The sequence below is a fragment of the Saccoglossus kowalevskii genome, chromosome 14 (genome assembly GCF_978046115.1).
Source record: "Saccoglossus kowalevskii chromosome 14, keSacKowa6.1, whole genome shotgun sequence".
NCBI lineage: Eukaryota > Metazoa > Hemichordata > Enteropneusta > Harrimaniidae > Saccoglossus > Saccoglossus kowalevskii.
Genome location: NC_140654.1, coordinates 23,425,661 through 23,450,089, shown reverse-complemented (window position 1 = coordinate 23,450,089; position 24,429 = coordinate 23,425,661). Strand labels below are relative to the sequence as shown.

The 24,429-nt window shown below is 34.6% G+C and overlaps 2 protein-coding genes and 1 long non-coding RNA gene across 3 annotated transcripts; all 3 read right to left on the bottom strand.

The window, feature by feature from the left end:
* Positions 1–1,008: 1,008 nt before the first annotated feature.
* Positions 1,009–2,535, bottom strand: LOC144361516 (uncharacterized). Its single transcript, XR_013422398.1, has 2 exons — positions 2,454–2,535; positions 1,009–1,208 (listed from the first exon to the last, which is right to left on the bottom strand). It is a non-coding gene; the product is annotated as an uncharacterized LOC144361516 (long non-coding RNA).
* Positions 2,536–2,659: 124 nt separating this feature from the next.
* Positions 2,660–5,292, bottom strand: LOC102803625 (uncharacterized). Its single transcript, XM_078013495.2, has 5 exons — positions 4,909–5,292; positions 4,071–4,142; positions 3,634–3,741; positions 3,245–3,319; positions 2,660–2,683 (listed from the first exon to the last, which is right to left on the bottom strand). Exons 1-5 carry the CDS (start codon positions 5,290–5,292, stop codon positions 2,660–2,662), a joined length of 663 nt encoding a protein of 220 aa, XP_077869621.2.
* A 4,702-nt stretch (positions 5,293–9,994) lies between these two features.
* LOC100373887 (ubiquitin C-terminal hydrolase PSMD14) lies at positions 9,995–24,366 on the bottom strand. Its single transcript, XM_002739766.4, has 8 exons — positions 24,242–24,366; positions 19,495–19,632; positions 18,316–18,435; positions 17,512–17,582; positions 16,810–16,960; positions 13,330–13,512; positions 11,467–11,592; positions 9,995–11,059 (listed from the first exon to the last, which is right to left on the bottom strand). The coding sequence occupies exons 2-8, from the start codon at positions 19,618–19,620 to the stop codon at positions 10,898–10,900; spliced, it is 939 nt and encodes a 312-aa protein (XP_002739812.1). The 5' UTR covers positions 19,621–19,632; positions 24,242–24,366; the 3' UTR covers positions 9,995–10,897.
* Positions 24,367–24,429: the final 63 nt, after the last annotated feature.

The window sequence follows — 24,429 nt, the reverse complement described above, 5'->3', positions numbered from 1 at the left end:
TTTCTAGATATGAAGTACCTGGTGATGTAATACCACAATATAGTTGGATTTTCAAAGACGTTTCAACAATACCCTCCATTTTAAATACTATACTTACCATGTTTTCATCTTGAATGGATGTAAGCTGAGACTGCAGATGAACCACTGTCTCTTTTTCCTGGTAAAAACATAGCAAAACATTATAACCTTGCACATATATGAAAAATACATTATGTTAACAAATTCTGGAGGCTGGCACATTTGATACTTTTTCACCAGTTTCCAACCTCATGCTATAGACAGTGATAGTACAATATACATAATTATAATATAGTCTGAATCTAGCCATCTGATTGGCTTATATCTGCATGCACTAGAAGACCTATGATCCTGCTCTGAAACTGAATAAACCCCGGGAATAAACTGACTTAACTATCTAACTGAATCAAGATCGCACAACAGTTAAAACTGTTCATGGTGATTGTGGGTGTATGATAAACTGATTGAAACAGGGAAACCTGCATATCCTATCCTGCATATCAGAATGAAATAGAAGATGAATTGCACTTTGATATGCTCTCAATATAAATTAATACACCAACAAATCGTACAAGACATTATATTTCCACAAGAAACACGGGATGATTTTCAGAAATTTAATTTCTTGATGACTTCAAAAGATGATGAAATAACAAAAAAGATTGGCAGCTATATTCATAACACATTTCAATCAAGAAATGAAAATGCCCTTTGATATGTAACACTTGCTTTATTCCATTAACAACTTTCTTTCCTTTTATAGTTGTAGTTATCCCAACTAATTTTTATTGCTATTAACTAATAGAAACATTGTATTTTTAAGGATGCAATAAAGTTATTATTATTAATATTTGCTATGCTTAAGCTTGGTTATTATCTCCCGCCCAATATACACTAATTTCCCCCAAGAGCGTTCATCCACTACTAAATACCCTTGCTACATGCAATTCACTTCAATTTAATGAAAATCAAAAAACTAACCTTCTGTAATTGTTGTTGAAGTGTATCAACTTCCTGTTTCTTCTCATGATATTTCCTATGCAAGTCATTTGGTTTTTTATCAAGTTCAATTCTTAATTTTTTCAATTCTTTGACTTTTCTTTCCAAGTCATTTTTACAAGTCTCCAACTGACATTGTTGGTGGTGGTTAGTGTAAGATAATTGTTTGTTTAGTTCACAAGATGTCTGCACTGCAAACAGAAAGTATGCAAAATTAAATATGTTAATTACTGAAAAGATATCACAATGCACAAAGGCTGTACACTGATCGTGACAACTAATGTGTAGTGCAAGTCGATAAGTCTTGTGATGCCTGCGTACATACTTTGCAGTATTCTTGTGATTATTTTACATATATTTCAACTTATATTGTAGGAAGATATAACAGCACAAAGTGACAGCTAAAACTATTGCATGCATGATTGTTTGTGTTAAGTAAAATGATTCTATATCAGTCACATAATACTTTGTTGTTGCATCCAAAGTAAGCAAAGAGACTTGTTCAAATGTGACATAAATATAACAAACATTTTCTAAATAAGAAAAAGACATTCAAGTGTGTCCATAACAGCAAGATGTATGGTCATTTATAATACTGCAGAAACCTGCACTAATTTTTTTGTTTTTCAGTTGTTGAGCCCCGATGTGCAATTGCTATGATGGCCTGATGAACTGTTGGGCTGTCACACAACTAATCACTAGCTGTTATCAAATTTTCCAAACAAAAAGTTATTGCACTCAAAAAATATGAGCAAACCACACCCTCCTATATCTCAAAAATATGTCCACTGACACGACATGACCTGTAAATGCAATCAATCAAATGTTATGCATGCATTTCCAAATATAAGTCATTTTCGATAGAGAGAACAAATGTTTGCACTCAACTATTTTGCGGATTTGATTGGCCAACAAGTGACAGACAATGACAGTCAAATTATGGTCAAATGTGTCCATAACACTATTAATTTTTAATTTAACTAATTTTTACCAAGGCCACCACAAATTGTTTATGATTATAATTGAATATTCTGGATTGACACAGGGGTTTCACAAATGCATGCATGTCAGGAGGGAGACCAAAAAGTAGATGGCTAATTTGGGCTTATAGCAGGCCATATGGCCGGCAGTCGGCTCTTAACGAGACCCCTGTTGACAGTACTTGGATTTCATATACGATGCAAAATCCAGGTTATTGCTTATAGCCTCAGAAATTCTAGGATGCCCATTGGCCAATTCAAGACAGCGCTGGTCTAAGAAATCAACCCCCCCCCCCCCTCAGTTGTGGACGCTGGTGTGCATTTAGTAATGTGGCAACAAGAGAACTTGAAACCTGAAAATCTTAAACATTAATTGACTTAATAAACATAATAATTACATACATAACAGGAACATTCAAGTGTAATGAATTCAAATGTAATGCACTGATGAATTACCATTTTCTTTAAGATTTTGAATTTGTTGAGTAACTTCATTGACTTGGTTTGATATATCTTTCACCCTCTGTTCAAAGCTTGCTACTTGAGTTACATGGGCATCTTTGGCTGTACTTTGCACTTTAATTACTTGTTCTTGTTCTTGAATCTTTTTTTCAAGTGAATACCTTGAAAGCTGTATAACAAAAATGGAGATAAAAAGGATTTTAGATCACTGGTTTATCCCTTCCCTGAATCAAATGCAAATGAAAAACACAAATACAAAACATTTACACTCTCTTTCTCCCCCTCTTGAGTCCTTTGGTCTCTTTATGGGGCATAAATTCGCCATATTGGATTTCGCAAAGCATTATGGGTTACAAATTGAACCACAGAGTGGGGGGGGGGGTCTTGTATCTATTCTATACAGCCCTGTGCTAACATCCACATTCAAGCAACGTTGTTATATTGTCGAATTTTTTTTAATGTTCTTTTTACTGTGAAATAAAAACCTTAGAGATAGGTAAATGTTTGTTTATTTCCATTTATTCCAAATAATGTTTTATTATTTTTCAAATCACAGTGGAAAAAAACATGCATTGTACACACGAAGCATTGTGCCACATGTCAGGTCATCAGGCATCTCTGATATTGTATTCATCTGTCGTCATGCATCCATTATTAAAAATGTTGATACATTTTCTATATATATATTGACAAAAAGAAAACACATCTGTTTTAATGTCACAGACAAGCTTCCTTATGTGGAGAGACCATATGGTATGAGATTATGATTCATTCTTTAAACTTACTTCTAAAGTTCTGATGTCATTTTTCAAAGCTGTCATCTGCTTATTGGACCTTTCTACAGTCAGAGTGTGCTTTGTCTGATGTAAAAAAAAATATATGCTCTATTAGCATGCACTTTTGACAAATGGAGATGCACTTCAATACAAAGCAAATATGATAATTTTAGCCCTTATAAAATACAATGTATTTCATAATTTGTATACTATATATTCATATTTGTATATTATATCTTAAGATATCAATTACCAGTCAAACTTTATTAATTTTGAAATATTGATAATAATTTACAATAATGAACAGTGCTGTGCTGGACATAATGCATGTAAATTTGTGAAGGATAATGCTCTGGTTCCAGAAGTATTTGAGCAGAACTTTGTTGTCAAATTCTTACCGTTTTTTCTTCTAACTGGTGAATTTTATCTTGATACTGTTTTTTAACATCGGATATCTCTTGATCATGATTGTCGATAATATTTTTATTTCTGAGGTTTTCTGATTCCTGTAGGAAAAGTGACATGAACTCAAGTAGTGGCTCAACTGATCTTGTCTAGTTTGTAAAATACTGACTAATCACAGGGCCTTAAAAGTGGATAAATATCATCTATACAAAATTCCACATCAGTCAGTCAAATCTAGCATGGTAATTTACTCTAACTAGGTTTTACCTGTACACTAACTTTCTTGGTAACAATGGCAAGCATTTGACTATACATTTTTATTAGGTTTTTGTAATAATTGTATTTACTGGTATGTACATATATATATATAGCAACAAATAAATAAAATAACATCTTCAGTCATGTTATTTTCAGTACAATTATAACTCACCAACTTTCTTTCAAGTTCATGCTTTTCTGTCACAAGCTGTTTTATTTTATCTTCACTCTCAGCATCCATACTCTGCAAAACAAAGCACGACCACATGATGGAATATTAATTCTGTGCATCACTTAACCCTCATCTATATTTGAATCACAATAGCAATCTTAATGAACTAAAATTTGGCATAAAATCAAACATTTGTTCCGCAAATAATCAGTGTTCTGTCTAGTGGTACAAAAATTGGAAATGGAATTTTTAAAAAGATGGCCAAGTGATGTAGCTTTATTTTCAAGTACTGCAAAATCTGTATTAGAAGCCGCGGTTTATATTAAAATGAAACAATATTATAACAGAAGGGATGTGGCTTCTATTAGAGCATCTAAACATATGAGAAATGGTGGATTTGGGGTTCTCAGTTGTTCAAAAAGAATGGGTGCGACTTCTATTAGAAATGCGACTTTTAATACAGATTTTACGGTAGGAGGAAAAAATGGAAACTTGATTTTTTAATGCTAAAAAGGTTGTTTTGATTGGCTTCTGGCTGTTTTTTTACATCACTGGGCCTCATTCTTTCCATGTATTAAGTAATCTTTGTAGCGTCATCATGATATCATGACTCCAGTTGAGTATTATATCCTGATCCAAACATATCCATAGTTTGGATATGTGTAACCATATGTTAACTGCAAACTTAAGGCGTGAAATTCAGAGACATCGAAGGCCCAAAAAGTCTGCCTTGGTGTACTTTGATATACTCTGTAATTCCTATGTGCTAAGGCCATTTTATAAGTTTTGGTAAACTCGGACATTCAAGCCCTGCAAATCACTACATTCATGCACATACCCTTCTTATTCTCAGCTCTTCAATGATCTCAAACAAATTATCACGAAATCTCATGTTATCAATTTGCCTGGCGATACTGTCACATTTATCATGGATGGTAGGATTCTCTGGAGTCTTATTTACTTCTGATGAACAATTTTCCCTGTCTGCTTCACCTTGTTTCTCATCAGCAACTGTATCAGATATCTCTGACTTATCATCATTATCAGAAAAAGAATCTTCCAAGACAAGAGCCATGTTGATACTGCCTTCATCACTGGATTTAGAAATACTGTCACAATCTGGTTTATTGCCATCTGTGTTATCATTCATGAGCTCACAAGTAACATCTCTTTCCATTTTGTCAATATTCTCATCATCATTCAAGTGTTCCGAAGGGTTCATATTTTTGTCATTATTTTTATTACTAGGAGAGCTACTTTCTGGCATTATTGAACACAAGTTAGGTTTGTCACTGTCCAGAATACTTGCTTTGTTTAATTCTGTTGTCATTGTGAATCTGGAAAATAAAATGTAATCTAGTGTACAAAAATCTCCTTAATTAAACTGAGAACTGCATGACATCAGTATGTTAACATGTTCTTTATATTGTTGTGGATTAAATTATCTACTGGTAGGTCGTTAACAAGCCCAAATTCATAAAAATTACTAACATTTGGAGTGTGGGGAATTTATAATTGTTATATTATTGCTAGAGGTGAAAACTCGACTAACAACATTGGTGTACGTCTGCCAAAGCACGCCGGCCACGTCCATAGTCACTTGCGGGCTGCAAACTCAAATATATCGATCAGTACTAATTATTATTCATTTTTTTCATGATTTGTTCATCGCTCTTTGTCCCTAAAAGACTTATAAACAGTTTTGATCAATTTATTTGACATTCGTCCCAAGTGACTGTGGCCATGTCGACTGTGGCCATGTCTAAGTGCATGGACATGGATGTGAAAACCATAATACGCGGTCACTGCAAATTCAAGTAAATTCAATGAATTATCATTATCATGTACACGCACTATCTACCACCAAGGATACACATTCGTTAAGACTACTTCATAGATGCCACAGAATATTAAGCTGTCGTTTTATCACTGTTTCAGTTTGAGGCATTTTTAGAAACGGACTTCAGATTCAAAAGTTGCTCAAGGCATACAATATGCAGTCAATCCGTTATTATTCAATTGTTTAACTGTAGTTCCATTAACATATATGGCAACATTTGACATCCAAGTATTTTACCTCTGAACAATGTACTCGTATCTCGGACGAACGTGGATGATCAGTTTACATGCAGACGACAAACAACTTCGTCCGCCATTATAGCTCGTTCACGTTTTACCCACGATGCAGTGCGTGATTACCATATACATGTACTAGTACAAGGTTACTAGTACGCAGAAAGTACCCAGAGTGTTTCTGAAAAGAAAAAAAAAACTGCATAGCGCTACCTAAAGAGTCTCGCCATAGGAACACAGTTTTTAATTACATAAGACACGAGTGGAATATTTTTTTTGATTACTAGTACACAGTTCCGTAAAGAAATTGGGGATGGGTAGGTTGGAAGTCCATAGTGCAATGTATGCGGGCTTATAAGGGCCTTGTAAAAACAATAATGTTAAACTGTCAAAATACGCACCACATAAACGTCCAATCCTATGTATACTCTAGGATGTATAACTGATTGTTATATCTATTATACGGTTCCCACATATGGTTCAGTTGTGTAATAAATTCGGTATATTATAAGAGGTGTGATTGGGATATTAAAGGGCGGCAGTCGTCGCGCTGCGCATGTGCGACATTTGTATTGATGAACATTGATTTTCCCACAATCCAATGCGCTCTTCTAATGGAAATCACAAGTATGAGATGCGACCTGGGATGCGACTTGCACTTATAACCGCTGGTGACACCTAAAATACCTAATATAATTAAAGCTTGCTAAACGTCCCAGTAAGTACTCCTTGATCTGCGCAACAAAGTCACCATCTTTGTTTATATGAGACCCATTTATGGGGGGGTAGCTGGTGCAGTTTTACGGGAAATAAAAAGGGCTTTTTACCATTTACAAAGAAAAAAAAGACGTTTTTACAGTTTACAGTGAAAATTGAGTTTTGCAGTGAATTGTGTCATCTAGTCGTTTTACAGTTTCGAAAATGTAATTTCCCTGGATTATTCTTTACGACTTTTTTATTTGGATGTAAATTCTTGTACGTACCGAGAAAAATGACACATTTTTACAGTGTACGAAAAAAATATTTGATTGATTACGTTGTACGGCTAGCCTGTGATTACAGAAGTGCGGATTTTTTTTTCAATTTACGCAGTACGAACAAAAAAATATTGCAATTACGTTGAACGAAAATAACCCTTGCCCCCCCCATATATTTCGCGCATTATACATATCTGAGTTACATACTATTATCATGTAAATCTTTGATATACATAAGAGGGGCCGGGCTAAAATTAATGTGATATAAAAATAATTGTAAAACAGTTTCACGCGTACGAACAAGCGCAGAATGAGACAAGTAACTTGTCGAGTTTGAAGATAAATATTACTTCTAAATTAAAAACAACAAATAAGTCCCATAAACGAACATATCAAACGTTATTTAATGTACGAACGCCATCAGGAAATGATATAAGTTTTACAAAGGATTTCCCTTTCGCCCCTCCCAAATACCGTTTTTTGATATTGTCATTTTCAGACCCAAAAAACAGTCATGCAACAGGAATAGGTTTTTTTTTCGCAATCAACTTGGATCAGTAACTAAGAATTATTTTATTAAAAACACGAAAACATAGTACTGCAACGCAGGTCCAATTTAAATTGTATACGTTGCAATATCACCACAATAATATTAAAGGGCGGTGGTCGTCGCGCAGCGCGTGTTCAAATTTCATGTAAATAAACAATGTATTTTACAAGCGTTGTATACGTCGCGTATCGTCCAAATCGAACAGGACGCGGCACGACGACCACCGCCCTTTAATTGTTTGGTATCATATTTTGTAACGAGACATAGCTAAGCTGAAATCACCCAATTGTTATGAACGAATACAAGACACATGTACAAATTGCATTTCAGAAATGTGTGGATAATGAACTGACACTGAATATCTGAAAAACTGATAATATAGTTTATTATCCCCGTAATACCTGAGGTCGCCCCCGTTAAGGGTGTGGCCAAAATCATTCGCCATTGAAAAATTAACACTTCTCATTAACAAGAAAAAAGAATCAAGAATAAACTTGTATCTAGTGGGGGAAATTTGCCATAATATATCAAACAAATAACCAACTCGTTAAAGAAATCTAGTCTGTGAAGAGGGTGTTCGCACACTTGTATGAAAGAGTCCATGTATGCTGTCTGAAAAACGACGGGGTGTGCAGTTATTAGATAACAACCAACCACCAATCCCTATGGGCAAAGCCGGAGTGAGTTATATTGCGCCCCCATCGACAGATTTAAAAGATAATTCGTCAGCGAGCGTCACAACTCACGTCGACTATGTCAGGGTACGTTATTGTAAACTGACGTTTATTTTAATTTAATTAACGTTGGAAGCGATACAATGTGTGTAATTTGTGCCAAGACAAGAATCATACCCACTTTCTTACTCCTATCGCTATACTGGCCCACTGCAATAGTCTACTATAATACTTGTATACGACAAATTACAGTCCCAAATTACTGTGGACAAATTACCAAATTACAGTTTGTCAAAAATTATCAAGGTAGTCTCATTAATGAATATGGTTAATTCAACAAGTGATATTGTAGATACATTGCTGGCCATTAACATGTGTGACCCACGTGGTACATCACACTGAGGAACGCATTTGAAAGAATTTGCATTGTCTGTAGTTACTATTGTAGTTTATTATTGCATGTACATGTAATTGTTGAAATAACTGAATCTATTTTGGGGACAGCGCCCTCTAAGGTTAGAAGTGGGAAATAATTTTAATTTTGTCAAGTTACAATCACTCTACATTTATTAATTTAGAACAAAGTCATAGTAAATAGTTAACAACTATTTTGATTTTCTGTTATTATTACAAAATACTTTTTTCTAATTCTATTATTTGCAACACAGCAATTATAGATCCTGCTTCCTAATGAATCATGGACAGCCATATTCATAGCTAAGATAATGGCTGCCAGCAATTATGTAGAGTTGTATTATAGTATGAGCATTTTGGTGATAAAAAAATGCAGAAAAAGAAAAAAATTATTTAATATACCAAAGTTAATCGTTACGGGCATTTTCCCAGAAAGTTGTGATGAAATTATCTGTAGGGTGGCGCCCTCTATAGACAATTCTTTGAAAATGTGAATGTTTACTACATTTCCACAAATTGAGACTGTCACATATGTCGCACTAGAAGCCAGTAACGTGCTATAAATGCACCCAGAGTGCAACTCTTATAGTTACACGAAATTGCATGCATTTCCTTGTTTTTTTAAATATTTTTGTGACTGACATGTACATTTGAGAGTGCCGACATATATATATATGTATAGTGCATTTTGCCACAAAAACCATATTCCAGTTTCCAGATTACGCGACAGGGCTATGTGACCATCTTCCTATCATAATGGCATTATAGCAATTTAATACGATGTTAACCAGGACCAGGCGAACACAATCACCAGCAGACCTTAACCAATTATTGAATGCATGTACTTCCTAGATTGGTTGTCCTTAGCATGGCCCAAAGAAGAATTTGTCCTGGTAAATACTTAACCTCAGAGATGCACAGCTCAACACCAGCTACTGAATTAGATTTAAGTCAAGTAAGTCAATACATTATTTTGTCATTGCAAAGTTTTATATTCAGTTAATTTTACAAGCTGGAATGCTACAAACCTAATCAATTTTACCACCCTACACTTTACATGTAAAGCATTTTTTTTAACTCTGGACCTAATAGACAATTTTCCATTGAAAAATTATGGGAGAAAAATGATACAGGATTTATTTTGTGAAAAATGAGTTGACTTTGTCATAATTTATTACAGATTACCAGAAGCAAGACAGCATGTTATCACAAGATGAAAGAAATAAGAAACTGCAGTGTGTAGAAAACAATTTTAATTGCAAACCTCAATATTAAAGTACTGGCAATAACAATTTCTACATGCTAGAGTGAACATCTGTGTTGGAAACAATGTTAATAACAACCATTCTTCACAAATGCAAATGTGTGAAATTGTGAGTGGATTTAACACAAAATTGTTATGACAAGTATGAATTTTGCTTTCCCCGAAAGCTGTATCAGACAAAACATTGACAAGAGTTTTATATGCTCATAGAGTACATACATGGTGTAATGAGTAGGTCTGACTGAGAAGCTCAAGGACACAATAAAAGAGTTCCAGGTTTTCAGGTTGCGCAACATTGAATATGCAGTTTTAAACTGATATTTCCCTATACCAGCATGACTTTTGTTCTGATTATTTTGATTCAGTATTGTAGGTCTATTCTCTCTGTCATTAGTAAATGTAGTGAATTAGGAATATTTTTCTAAGTTAACTAAATATCTCATTACTATTGTTTTCTGATCTCAATTATTCTATTAACTCACAATCACAAAATGCAGAGAGTACCCAGTAGGTATTCACGTTACATTTGAATGTTTACAAAACGTTTCTAATATGTATATTCAATCGAATGATATTTTGGGAAGACAAAATTACAGTATGTATATTCATCTTACAAAAAAATGTGGCAAACTGGCTCCATACCATGGGTTATAAAATTCCGTGAGCAAGTTCAGTAACCTTGCAACCATGGAACATGGCCAGAGAACTCAAAACCTTGGTCTATTAAGCAATTTGAAATTGAGCAAAGAGGTCGAGATTCAATGCCGTCAGATAATAAGAAAATATGATAACACATACACTTGAACAGATTGATGACTGGTTTGCCATGTGACTGTATAAACTTGGTTTTACCATGAAATTGAAAACTAAATAGTTTATTTGAATACTACTGTGTCTAACATTGATCCAAGACATTGTACAATATTTGAGGTCATCAAGACTTCTACATGTTCTTCAAGATGTCTTTTTGGATCTAATTTGCCAACATTTTTCACTGCCAATTGTTCAGCTGTCATCTGATCTTCTTCCTCAACAGCCTAGAAATGGAAATATAAACAGAGAAGGTGAATAAACTTGTTCAGGAATAAATTTAATTCAAATTAAACACTAGAAATTGGGCATCTTAAAACATTTGTTCCCAGCAATATGTCTACAACAGATGTAACATATTTTTGTTGTTGTTGAAAGTTTAATTTTTTTCTTAAGTTTGTACCACATTTATGTTGATCATATTTTGGCAGAAATCGATACAGAAAAACTGAGAAAAGGAACAGTATCCGATAGCATCCAATAACCAAATAAAATACTAATCAATGCTCAATGCCCACTGTAACACAAGCTTAACATTTTGATTATGTTTTCGATAATGCAATTTTAACACAACCTTCAGCATGATAAGAAAAAGTAACCTTTTTAACTAATATTCAATATATTTTAGACATACCTTGTTGTAACTTTTAGCTAGCTCTAACATTTCTTTAACTGTCTTCTCATTCACAGCACAATGTTCTTTGTAATCTTTAAGCATTAATCCATCCATCCAGCTTTTCTTATGTAGATTCAGCAGCATCTGCAATTGTTATAAAGGCTGGAATTATTTTGTGTGGTACCAAATGACAGGCTGTGTGATTTCTAAGGTTGTCATGTTAAAGTCAATATAACTTTGGAAAAAATGGTACTGCTGGAATTTTATTCTATTGTTTGAATTGTAGTCAAAGTCAATTTCATTATAAGCTGTATTAGAGACTGATAATGAAATTAATGTTGGATCAACAGAAGCTACCAGGGATACACTCAACTGTCATTGTAGCCATGTTTTTTCAGAATGACAAGTAACCAATGAAGGATTTTGATCGGAATGTTTGTAATCAGTGACAGAATTCAATTTCTGTCACACACAATCAGTGTTCGCCCCAAAATTTTTTCATAGAGTCGCGGCTAATTTGCATAATAATTAGCATATAATTAGCATAAATTAACATATTGTTTGTCATATGGGGAAATAAAACAAAACCAGTTTTTTTCCTTTTTTTTCTATTTATTTTATGTACGATCTGTATACAATTATTGCACTGCACGTTCAGTATTGCAAATGTCCTGCAGAAATACTGAGTTTTCTGTTTCTTTGCTTGGCCCAGCAATCAGCAACTTTATAAAACCCTGTTCAGTCCCGGTAAATTAAACATTGGGTTGATTATTCTAATTGCTTGTCTTCCGTTTCTGTTGTTTTTCGGTTAAGTACAACAACTGTTATGAGTCACAATACTTACGCTACTATGTTCGAGCAATAATAGTTTTTAGCAATAATAGTTTAGTAACTGTCTTTATGTATTTTTTTTAAATCAGTGATGTCTGTTCAACACAATTGTGAACAATTCGAGACAACGGAGGTCTGAATTACGAATTGTTGCCATTGTTATACTACGTAAAATTGAGGCTTTTCTTCCAAGAAATAACGCAATTTCCACACGTTTGATTAGAATTCCCGATTTCTTGATAAATATATTATTTTCAATTATGCTTCACTTAATTCATCCGAATCTGAGCACGATATGCGATTCGAGTGGGAAGTTCACACTCGCTGGATCTTACGTGGGTGACGCCATCTTGGATTCACAATCACAAGGTCAAAATTGTTTACATCATAAATATATATTTTTTCACATTTTGATCTCAAAAAACAAATACAATATCAAAAATACTGACAAAAATCAAAACTTAGAATAATAGTACGCCTACATTTCTAAAAATATTAATGAAAATACGTTTCGTACACACCGGAAACATGTGGCTTTTGACCCCAAGTGTGACTATATCATTTGCATATGAATATGCATTTGGCAAAGAGCGTTTGACACCGGGGCTTACAGCTTTGTCTTTATAGAACTGCTTTGTTTTTTTTTAAAACGATATCCAACCAATGAGAAACAACAGGGGATTATCCCGGGAAATTGGCGTTAATACAATGCATTTGTAGATTTAACTAGTTAGCCAGGAAACTTTACAGTCTGTGAGAGACTGAAGAAATCAGATCACGGGATAAATAATAGCATCGCGGAGGAAACACATAGCGCTGCGGGCAAATCCAATCGCGTTGCGGCCCGTGACGCTGTTTTGGCCTGGGGAGAACACTGACAATAACATACCATTTAAACGTTGGTGAAATTGTTTATCCCGGAAATAAGAAAAAAATTCAAATTTTCGAATAAGTGAATATACGTTTTAAACAGATGCAGATATGATACAATGTAAATTCTACTATTTTTGGTGCCAGATACATACTAATGAGTGAACATAAATATCTTACCTTTTGCTCTAATTCATTTTTCCTATAGTTAATAGCAATAGAATAATAATGTCTGTTGAGACCATGGATGAGTGCTTGTATCGATGGTTTTTGTAAATGTCCTAAATTAGATGTGGTTTGTCTTGGTTCTTGTCCTAATACCATCATGTTTGGATTAATTAAACGGAATGCATCAATCACTACCTACAACAAGATTACATCAAATATGAGAGCATTATATAATGATGAAATTAGTATATCTTTTTTACCACCAGTTCCCTCTTTTCATTACAAATTTACAACATAGTCCCGTTTATCATCTGCACTTTTCTTCAGAAGATTGGAACAAATATAGATGAATTTATGAGTAAAACAGAAAATTGACTCATAATCTGTCTGTTGGCTCCAAAATTAGGGTACATTTCCAGAAACATTGAAGAATTTAAGGAAAAAGTACAGACAAATTTGGGTAAGAAAGTCTGGTGGTGAGAAGGTTAAATCAAAGTTGCATTCATGACATGCATCATCAACCTGCTAATGGAAGAAAGAAAAATAAGTACTTCAAAAAAATGCATATATGACATCTCCCCAATCAACACGGATAGATAATAATAATAATAATAACTTTATTTAATTAAGCGCAACAATTCCAACATATGAAGATCAAAGGCGCTGATACAATAAACAATCAGTCAAATATTAAAAGCACATTTAAATAAGTGCGTTTTCAGTCTGGATTTAAAAATGTCTACTGAAGGACTAGAACGAACAGACAGAGGTAATTCATTAAAAAGTTTAGGACCTAAATTTTCAAAAGCACGGTCTTTGTATAACACCTTGGACTTTTTACTACACACCTGACGAGTTTTAATAAGAAACTTTGATTCAGATCTTAAACTACGACTAGGTACATAAAATTCGATTAATTCACATAGATAATTTGGGGCAAAACCATACAAAGATTTATACACTAGTAAAAGTAATTTGAAATTGATTCTTTGTACAACTGGTAACCAATGAAGTTTAATAAAAATGTCTGTAATGTGGTCATATTTTCGAGCACGAGTGACAAGGCGGGCTGCTGCATTTTGTACACGAATAAGAGGTTTTATCTTAGTTACAGGGAGACCAGACAATAATGAATTACAGCTGTCTAAGCGAGAAGATATGAATGCATGTACCAACTTTTCAGTATCAGATTGGGATAATGATTTACGAATACGATTAATATTTCTTAGATGGGAATATCCAGATCTACAAATAGTAGAAATGTGTGTTTCCATAGATAGCTGCGAATCAAACAAGACACCTAAGTTTCTAGCACTTGACGAAGCACTAACCAATTCTTCACCAATTGCGATACTAGACAAAGGACACGAGTCTTGTGAGAATCTCCGAGACGACATGCACACAAATTCAGTTTTCGACACATTCAAAAGTAGGAAATTACAAGACATCCAATCGCTAACGTCTTGAATACATGTCTGAAGTATCACCCGGGCGCGAATTTGATCATCTTCAGAAACCGATAAATAAATCTGTGTGTCATCGGCGTAAAAATGATATTTTACGCCGTGACGTCGCAATAACTCGCCCAATGGACGCATGTACATTGAGAACAATAATGGCCCTAAGACGGAGCCCTGTGGAACACCGGTTTCTAATATAGACGTCATATCAGAAAATACATTTCCAATTTTCACTTTTTGAATGCGGTTACTCAAATACGACTCAAACCATTTGATGATGAGACCATTTAAACCAAAATTTGATCTCAACCTATCGATGAGAATCCTGTGATTCACAGTATCAAAAGCGGCTGAAAGATCCAAAAGTACGAGAGCAACTGAATTCTTAGAATTATCAATACTGCATAGTACATCGTTAGCGACCCGCAAAAGAGCCGTTTCAGTGCTATGTGCGGTCCGATACGCTGATTGAAACTCTTCATACAACGAATAATTCTCTAAATGTTGTTTCACTCTGGATGCAACGACACGTTCAAGGACTTTAGATATAAAAGACAAATTAGAAATCGGTCGATAATTTTTCAGCATGTTTGAATCCAACGATGCTTTCTTGAGCAGAGGTTTAATCAGCGCACATTTCAATTTCTCAGGAACACTTCCAGTGCGAAGTGATTCATTTATGATATCTGTTATAGGTGAAAGCAGGATAGAAAGGATCTTTTCATCTTTTAATATATTAGTGGGTAAACAGTCCAAATCGCACGAAACCGACGACGATTTTTTTATAATTTTAATTATTTCATCCTCCGTGGCTGGTTCAAAACATTTCAATTCATCACCAGAGAACTTGTGCAGTTCGTTAAAACGGTTTCCATTCAATAAATTTAGATTTAGTCCTTGATTGATTTTCTTAATCTTATCCACGAAAAACATGCTAAAACGATTCGCTAAATTTATTTTGTTATCGTGAATCGGCAACGCATTCAAATTATTTGTCGAGCCTAGAAGACCATTTACGATGGAAAACAGTTTTCTTTGGTCACCATTACAATCCGCGATCTTATCAGCGAAATAACTCCTACGTGATACATCAATAAGATCATTAACTTTATTTCGTTTAGATTTGTAGATTTGGCGATGGACAGTTAAACCAGTTCGCCGCCACGTCCGTTCAGCTTTACGGCGTTCAGTGCGGGCGTGGTAAATATCAACATTTATCCACGGCTCGGCCACACGAACGTGAACAGTCTTCTCAGTCATGGGGGCATGTTTGTCAAGCGTTTCCGATACAGCAGTGTTGAAAATACGTAACTTAGCTGTAGAATCTACCTGGTCAACTGTTAGATTAGAATGGATCCCTCTAATCGTGAATGACTTGGGCACGAAGTTGTTGAAAGGTTGAAAATTGCTAATATATATTGAATGTCATGAATACCCTGATGCATGAAGTCACGTCTATGATTGGATAACTGCTTGACCCTGTGTGTCAGCACAAGCTCAACCAGGTCAACAAAGTTTTCAGTTGCGTAATTTCTGATTGGCATCTAAATTAATCCAACTGTGAACCCGCATCATATACTTTTGGTGAAGAACAAGAATACCTAGTTTTATGAATCTTCATTTTTGACATAATTTGGATGCATGTCACAGCATTATTTTTTTTTTTAGCGAATTTGGGTTTTTTTTTACAAAGCTATATCAGAACTAGAATGCACTGTGTGCTTAAAATTTTCACTCAACCTGTCGATGCCAGATCATATTATGGTAAATGTTAGGTATGCCTGTCTGAATCTATTTCCATTCGGGAAAAAAAGAATAATTCATTAAATCACTCATTTTAAATCACTAATATCAATTAATGGAGTTTTCATAGTACAGACATGGACACATTAAGACAAATATGAAATTTAAGACATGCTATGCTGACTACTCTGACAACACTTGTACTTACTTTTCCCTTCACACTTTGTATAGGACAAATGAGAAATTTAAAACTTGCTATGCCGACTTCTCTGACAACACTTGTACTTACTTTTCCCTTCACACTTTGTATAGGATCCACAACTACAGCTACAGCTCTTTCTGATAATGCTTCGAAACTCTGTTGTGTATTGATATCTACACCAGATAACCAACACCCAAACCCAGGATGTGAATGATACCAGCCTACTACCATCTCGGGTCTGTGTAAACCAACAAAATACATAATATTAGAAAGTTGTCCTCGCCGAACAGTATGGTTTTGAAGAATTGTATTACTTAGGGAGCAATTCAGTTATTCAACACAAACAAGTCTTCATATTCACACATACAAGCCACTTGTACAAACTTTAGGAATTGGGTTTTTAATGATGGTCACCATTTTCTGCCAGAATTCAAGAGGAAGCTACCAGGAACTTAAAGTACCTGTATATCAGTTAGTGGACTGCATGTAATTAAATATTACAGTTCTAGTACAGGCTTTTGTTTCAGTGCAAGGTTAATGGAAATCAATCTTCTCTGGCAAAAAAATACATATTTGAACAGTAATATACTTAAACTTTGTTAAAATTTGTCAATAGAATTTCTACAACTTGATAACTTTGGATATCCGCTGCTGTTGCAATATTTCATGATGTCTTCTGACATGTAAAAGACTCTTTCACGAATTATTTTACCACACGCATACTTGTTTTATGTTAGCAGTTTGAAATGAAAGTTAGTTTATGTAGCAACTCAGAAAGTAGACTCTTACCTGCCAGTTTGTTTTAACATGTCTAACATTTTGGCTTGGAATACTGGATCGACAGCCTCAACACTGACACCCTATGAGGAAGGGATTGAAATAAACAAGTTGTGATTCATTTCAGAGGATCTTTATTATATTCAGATAGCGAGAGAAATTTATTCATGGTAATCCAATCACAAATGTGATCAAGTATGAGGACAGGAACAAATTCTCTATTCATTATAGATTTTTTTTTTCAAGGAAGTTGTAATTCCAATTTAACATTTATTTTAAATGAACCCTTAATTAAACCAAACACGCACACTTTTTAGGCAGAAAACTTGAAATTCCTGTTTCTCCAAACAAACCTCACTAATTGATATTCACTTTGAATTTTCAGTCGGTGAACACATGGAATGTATCAGATAATAGTGTAATTACTACCCAGTATAAAACAACACTCTTTTTACTGAATCGATACTGTCTGGTATACTGGTATCTAAGTTTATAATTGTCCTGCCATCTGCAATGATATATGGGAACATTAAAATGTATATAAGTACATGTATGTAAATACAGAGATTTTCATAGGAAACCAATAGTGTGACAGTATTGATACAGTGCTTTGTTGTACTGCCACGTTGATATGACTTTGCTATAGTCATTATCCTGACTGCTACAGTGGTTTATTTCCACTGTGCCAATGCTGACTTTTTAAAATCAAAGATTATGAAATAATTATGCCAATTTTTTGCAAATTAGTATGCAAGTTTTTGCTGCCACAGTGGTTTAAATTTTTCACTAGAGCTTAAATGATTGTGTATTACTTACTGTTCCTGACTGTGGCATGGCAAAAACGTCAATCACACGAACTGTATAGTCGTCCACAAACTCGCCCAGCATCAAGCCCATAACTTCCATAGGAACACCCGCACGACCATGTTTTAACATCTGCAAAATAAAATTAACTTTACATCAACCAAAATCCTATATTTTGAAAACCAGCTCCCCTGCCTGTGAAGTTTTCATTTTTGTCTCATACTGGATATATTTTCCTTGCGAGAATAGTCCATTGTGGATTTCAAGGTATAGGATTTTGGTTGATTCTTGAATTTACTACCATAAACGACTATCGCGCATCATCAGAAATCCACTCATCAGTAATTGTTCAGTTCCCTACCCCCTCCTTTCTGGTCATCATGATGAACATTGTCATCCCAAGTATCTATTGGAAGCCTGTGCTTTCAAGTTTTTGGTAAACATCAGTTATTGGATGACCATTAAATAAACCACATTATTATACATCTGTCCCCATAACACAATAAGTTACAGTGTGTCATAATTTTGCGGTATTTTACTGGGTATTTTCATTCTACCATATAAGCAAATGCGAATTCCAAATATGTTCTAAACTTTTTGGATTTCGGCATTCCTATGATGAATCCTTGGAAGGAAAGAGGTATAACAATAAGGTTATTACGAGGATACCACAAAGTATGCACTCAGACAGTACGCCGCCGCATCTGCAGTAGAAGTACCAAATTGATTAAAATCTGGTTCTATTGTTTGGTGTATATCACCTCAAACATTAGACCAAATGACTACACAAATCGAATTCAGGGAGTACACCTGATTTTGTTTTGATTTGTTAATGTTAACGTCCTGTAACATTTCTTACTTGCCAAATCTGTAAAATCTGAACATGATTTACACTGGCAATTGAACACATACACATGATTTCATGGCATTTGAACACATACACATGATTTCATGGCATTTGTGAAGACAAAATTTCTCAAAAATCAGTTTTTTTCACTGACACTCTTTTTCACAGCTACAAAATTCACATTTTTCACCAACTCATGAAATTCATCAAAATTTGTCTCTTGGGAAAGCTCCAGCAGGTTAGAAACAATGCACCATGACCATTCATTGAAAGGGAGCATAGCATGCATGATTGCATACAGAGCTATTTCCGAGTTACAAAAAGTTCTGCCATTATCATCTTACCTTTAACAATGCTAATGATGATATGTACACTTGTTCAGCAGTGTCCACCATTGGAGCATCACTTGGTGGAGTACCTTGTCCTAAACCTGGTATTCCACCACCACCAAGTCGTAATAAGCGATCCATGTTGATAATTTACTAAAAGAATTAAAAAAGATCAAATACATATTTATAAATTTCAAATAGAAAATATGTGTGCAAATTCTGTTACCTCCATCTTTTTTTAGATACACAGGGGGGGGGGCGTCGCAATAATCGTAGTTGGTCATAGTTGTGGCCGTATTTTATCATTTTTAGGGCAAGTTTCGACAATAAAGTAGCTTTCTGCATCTCAACAGACATTGTTTTATTTTTCCATGTGAATCTCAGCAGTCGTATAGATCGCCCCTGTGTACTTAACACGGTTTGTATTTCGCCTGCATTGTTCGCTACATCAAAGTTATGAGACTGGTTCAGGTTGTGAGCCAATCCTTACATAGCTTAGATTTATGATCCATATGATACAGCAGCTACAAGCGAAACAACCGAAAATAAAACCCAACGAAAAATGAATCGGGGCAGAGCTCCAGAAGGAGTACCTACACTTTATGCAATTTTTTTTTAAATTATGCTAATTTATTCATGACGTAGCAGTTTCTGTGCTCATGAATATTCATTAATTTGTGGGTCAATACTTTTTAAAAGGGGCGATATATTATTTTTGGGGGAAGAGTTAGAAAGGGGGGATCAGTAATCATTAGGGGGTCAATACAAAAGAAGGGACCCATTTGGAGAGCAGCCATGCTCCTCGTCTCTGTTGTTGCACGTGACCTACAGCTGTCAACTGTGTTCGTTCTTCGTCGACTTCGACTGGCTTCCATGTGAGGTAGTATTCTTGTGTTCTTTTTTTCTGACTTGAGTTTTTGAATTCGCTGTTTATGTTTTTAACGTCTTTCATGTCTTTTGTAGGAGTGCCCAATCCGTGATTCGAACTTGCGATCTTTGAGTTCCCAGCGCACTGTCTTGTCCACTGTACCACGAGTGTCTTCACACAAGAGATAGGATTTAAGTCCTATTCATAGGAGCACTGTCTTCACTAGCATTCAAAAATCTAACTAAACATACTGGATTCGAACCAGCGATCGCTCACATTGCTGACATAGTACAAATCAACTGAGCTATGTGGGTAGTCATGCAAATTGAATAATTTGTTGTCATATTTAGCTTTATTGCCAAATAGTGTTTGCGAGAAAAAGATGGGCGGGCAAGGGAATTGAACCCGGCTCCTCCTGATCACTATGTAGAGAACTGACCCACAAGACCACGATGGATTGACTGGATGTGTTTTCATTTGATAAGACTATATAGTGTGTATATATATAGAAATACAACATATTTCTATTATTGAGTTACAATTGTCCAAAAAATTGGCAATTTTGTGTTTTTACTTGTGTAAACTATATACATGGCATAACCCGTTAGAGTACATTTTGCCAATTGGGTGTTTGCCATTTGCGTTGCCCATACCTGACCCGACCCTAACCCTAATGCCAAGACACGTTCCTGTTAATAATTCTGTTGCCCATACCTGACCCGACCCTAAACCTAATGCCAAGACACGTTCCTGTTTATATTTGCTCAATAATGATACTCTGTTGTGCACTGTCTGCGGGTAAGTTGCATTGATGTCAACTGATTAAACAAGTCGCGTTTAAGTAATTTCCACTATTAACAAGTGGTTAAATTGTGACAATAAATGTGTGGACAAATATTTGAGATTAATTTTGGTGTAGACAACTCGTTTAATTATTTTACACCATTACAAGTTGTTAAATTGAGAGAATAAATTTATCAACAAATATTTAATACTTAGTTTGGTGTAAACAACTCACGTTTGATTAATTCCCACAATTACAGGCTGTTAAATTAAAAGAAAAAATGTGTGGACAAATATTTTATACTTATTTTGGTGTAGACAGCTCTCGTTTGATTAATTCCCACAATTACAGGCTGTTAAATTAAAAGAATAAATGTCAGGACAAATATTTTATACTTATTTTGGTGTAGACAACTCTCGTTTGATCAATTCCCACAATTACAAGTTGTTAAATTGAGAGAATAAGTGTGCGGACAAATATTTTAGACTTATTTTGGTGTAGACAGCTCTCATTTGATTAATTCCCACAATTACAAGTTGTTAAATTGAGAGAATGAATGTGCGGACACATATTTAATACTTATTTTGGTGTAGACAGCTCTCGTTTAATTATTTTACACCATTACAAGTTGTTAAATTGAGAGAATAAGTGTGTGGACAAATATTTAATACTTATTTTGGTGTAGACAGCTCTTGTTTGATTAATTCCCACAATTACAGGCTGTTAAATTAAAAGAATAAATGTGTGGACAAATATTTTATACTTATTTTGGTGTAGACAGCTCTCGTTTGATTAATTCCCACAATTACAGGCTGTTAAATTAAAAGAATAAATGTGTGGACAAATATTTTAGACTTATTTTGGTGTAGACAACTCTCGTTTAATTATTTTACACCATTACAAGTTGTTAAATTGAGAGAATAAATGTATGGACAAGTATTTGAAACTTATTTTGGTGTAGACAACTCTCATTTGATTAATTCCCAAAATTACAGGCTGTTAAATTAAAAGAATAAATGTGTGGACAAATATTTTATACTTATTTTGGTGTAGACAGCTCTCGTTTGATTAATTCCCACAATTACAGGCTGTTAAATTAAAAGAATAAATGTGTGGATAAATATTTTATACTTATTTTGGTGTAGACAGCTCTCGTTTGATCAATTCCCACAATTACAAGTTGTTAAATTGAGAGAATAAGTGTGCGGACAAATATTTTAGACTTATTTTGGTGTAGACAGCTCTCATTTGATTAATTCCCACAATTACAAGTTGTTAAATTGAGAGAATGAATTTGCGGACAAATATTTAATACTTATTTTGGTGTAGACAACTCTCGTTTAATTATTTTACACCATTACAAGTTGTTAAATTGAGAGAATAAATGTATGGACAAGTATTTGAAACTTATTTTGGTGTAGACAACTCTCATTTGATTAATTCCAACAATTACAGGCTGTAAAATTAAAAGAATAAATGTGTGGACAAATATTTTATACTTATTTTGGTGTAGACAGCTCTCGTTTGATTAATTCCCACAATTACAAGTTGTTAAATTGAGAGAATGAATGTGCGGACAAATATTTAATACTTATTTTGGTGTAGACAACTCTCGTTTAATTATTTTACACCATTACAAGTTGTTAAATTGAGAGAATAAATGTATGGACAAGTATTTGAAACTTATTTTGGTGTAGACAACTCTCATTTGATTAATTCCAACAATTACAAGTTCTTAAATTGACAGAATGAATGTATGGACAAATATTGACCATTATATTTATGAGTAAATACCTGTTGTTTAATTAATTTCCACCTCTACAAGGTTGAGAGAATAAATGTGTCGACAAATATTTGATACTTATTTAGGTGTAAGAACTCGTGTTTGACCAACTTCCACCATTGCAAGTTGTTAATGAAATAAATATACTGGTATCATTGGATATTTGATTTAATTGTGAAACTTTCTAACAAAATGTTAACTGCTGGCTTCGAACCCTCAATCAACAATTCCGCAGACACAGTATAAATTCAACAACACCACAGAAGATATTCGTCTGTTGCCTGAATTGTTTTCGTAATATAGGGAACGCCATCGACACTTTAACAAAACTTTCCTTGACTTGGGTCTTGTTTATCTCTTGTGACTGGAAACTGTTGAACAAATTGCTCGTCGTCCAGTTTAAGACGCAAGTTATTTTATTATTTATTCATTCAGTTTTGTATGGTGGAGTTTTGTGAGGTTTATTATTTTTTTGCGACGTTCATTGTTTACGATTTGAGAGATTTCAGTTTATTTGATTTACGTTTTTACGGTAGCTCTGAGCGGGACTCGAACCCACTGTCTTTTCAAGCTAATTTTGTTTTATTTTGATAGCACGCTTGTGTACCACGCCACGACGTTGGTCGTTAAGTTGTGTTCATTTTTCTAACTACTCCAGTGTTCCGATGAGTTGAACGGAAAAGCCAAAACGATTGCTGGCTTCTGATTGCTTCGGTTCTGGTGAGTGTGTATCTAGTGTGATTCGAACCCATGTCGTTTGTATTGGGCGTTTTTTTATTTCCCATGTTAGCTACGCCGTAATATGCAACCACTTCCCCGTTTTATTGTGATTTTGAGTGTTTAATGATATCTTCCTCACCCGTCACGCCATGACCCAGTTTCAACCACACGGCCATTTTGCAACACAGTTCGTGACCCTCGGCGTCACCCGACTGACTATATGAGCGTTCTGTTCAACTGTTAAGCTAGGATTTATTACCGTTATTGTCATTATATTGTCACGTGATTTGTTTTACCTTATGTGTAATGTCTTAAGTATCTTTATTGTAATTTGTATATACCAATTCGTATATACCGAGGAAACGACCCCGATTGAAGGTCATGTATTTTATGACGTCACCAATTCGTGTGTAGGTACTGCTTCTAGATCTGTGCCTGAATCGGTGGTAACCGTACATGTGCATATAGACTGTATTTTGTTTTTTGCAAGTCACACCAACAACATTGACAAGTCCGATAAAATCTATTAGGCCAAACAAAATTAAATATTTGACATTTTTTCGATAACAGTACTAATGCTATATTAGATACAATGATAGAAACTCACCGTGAAAACGTATGTACCCTTCAAAATTATGTTGTTTTTTTCCTGAAAATCCAAACCATGCAAAACGAGGTCCAAGATGGCGGACTATCCATTCGTTTGTTTTCAAACTCACTTCTCCAGGGCTTGGAAGAAACTATTTTATTTTGTAGGTGTTTAGCTTATTTTCCATACGAGACATTGGAAAAGAA

Excerpts from the sequence above, each read along its gene's own strand:
- LOC102803625 (XM_078013495.2), bottom strand. The coding sequence starts at position 5,292 with ATGAACCCTTCGGAACACTTGAATGATGATGAGAATATTGACAAAATG. Across the intron at positions 4,143-4,908 it reads AAGAGCTGAGAATAAGAAGG|AGTATGGATGCTGAGAGTGA; the intron begins GTATGTGCATGA and ends TTTGTTTTGCAG. Across the intron at positions 2,684-3,244 it reads ATGACATCAGAACTTTAGAA|GGAAGGGATAAACCAGTGAT; the intron begins GTAAGTTTAAAG and ends CATTTGATTCAG.
- LOC100373887 (XM_002739766.4), bottom strand. The coding sequence starts at position 19,620 with ATGGATCGCTTATTACGACTTGGTGGTGGTGGAATACCAGGTTTAGGA. Across the intron at positions 18,436-19,494 it reads CATCATTAGCATTGTTAAAG|ATGTTAAAACATGGTCGTGC; the intron begins GTAAGATGATAA and ends TTTATTTTGCAG. Across the intron at positions 11,593-13,329 it reads AAAATGAATTAGAGCAAAAG|ATGCTGCTGAATCTACATAA; the intron begins GTAAGATATTTA and ends TAACAATTGCAG.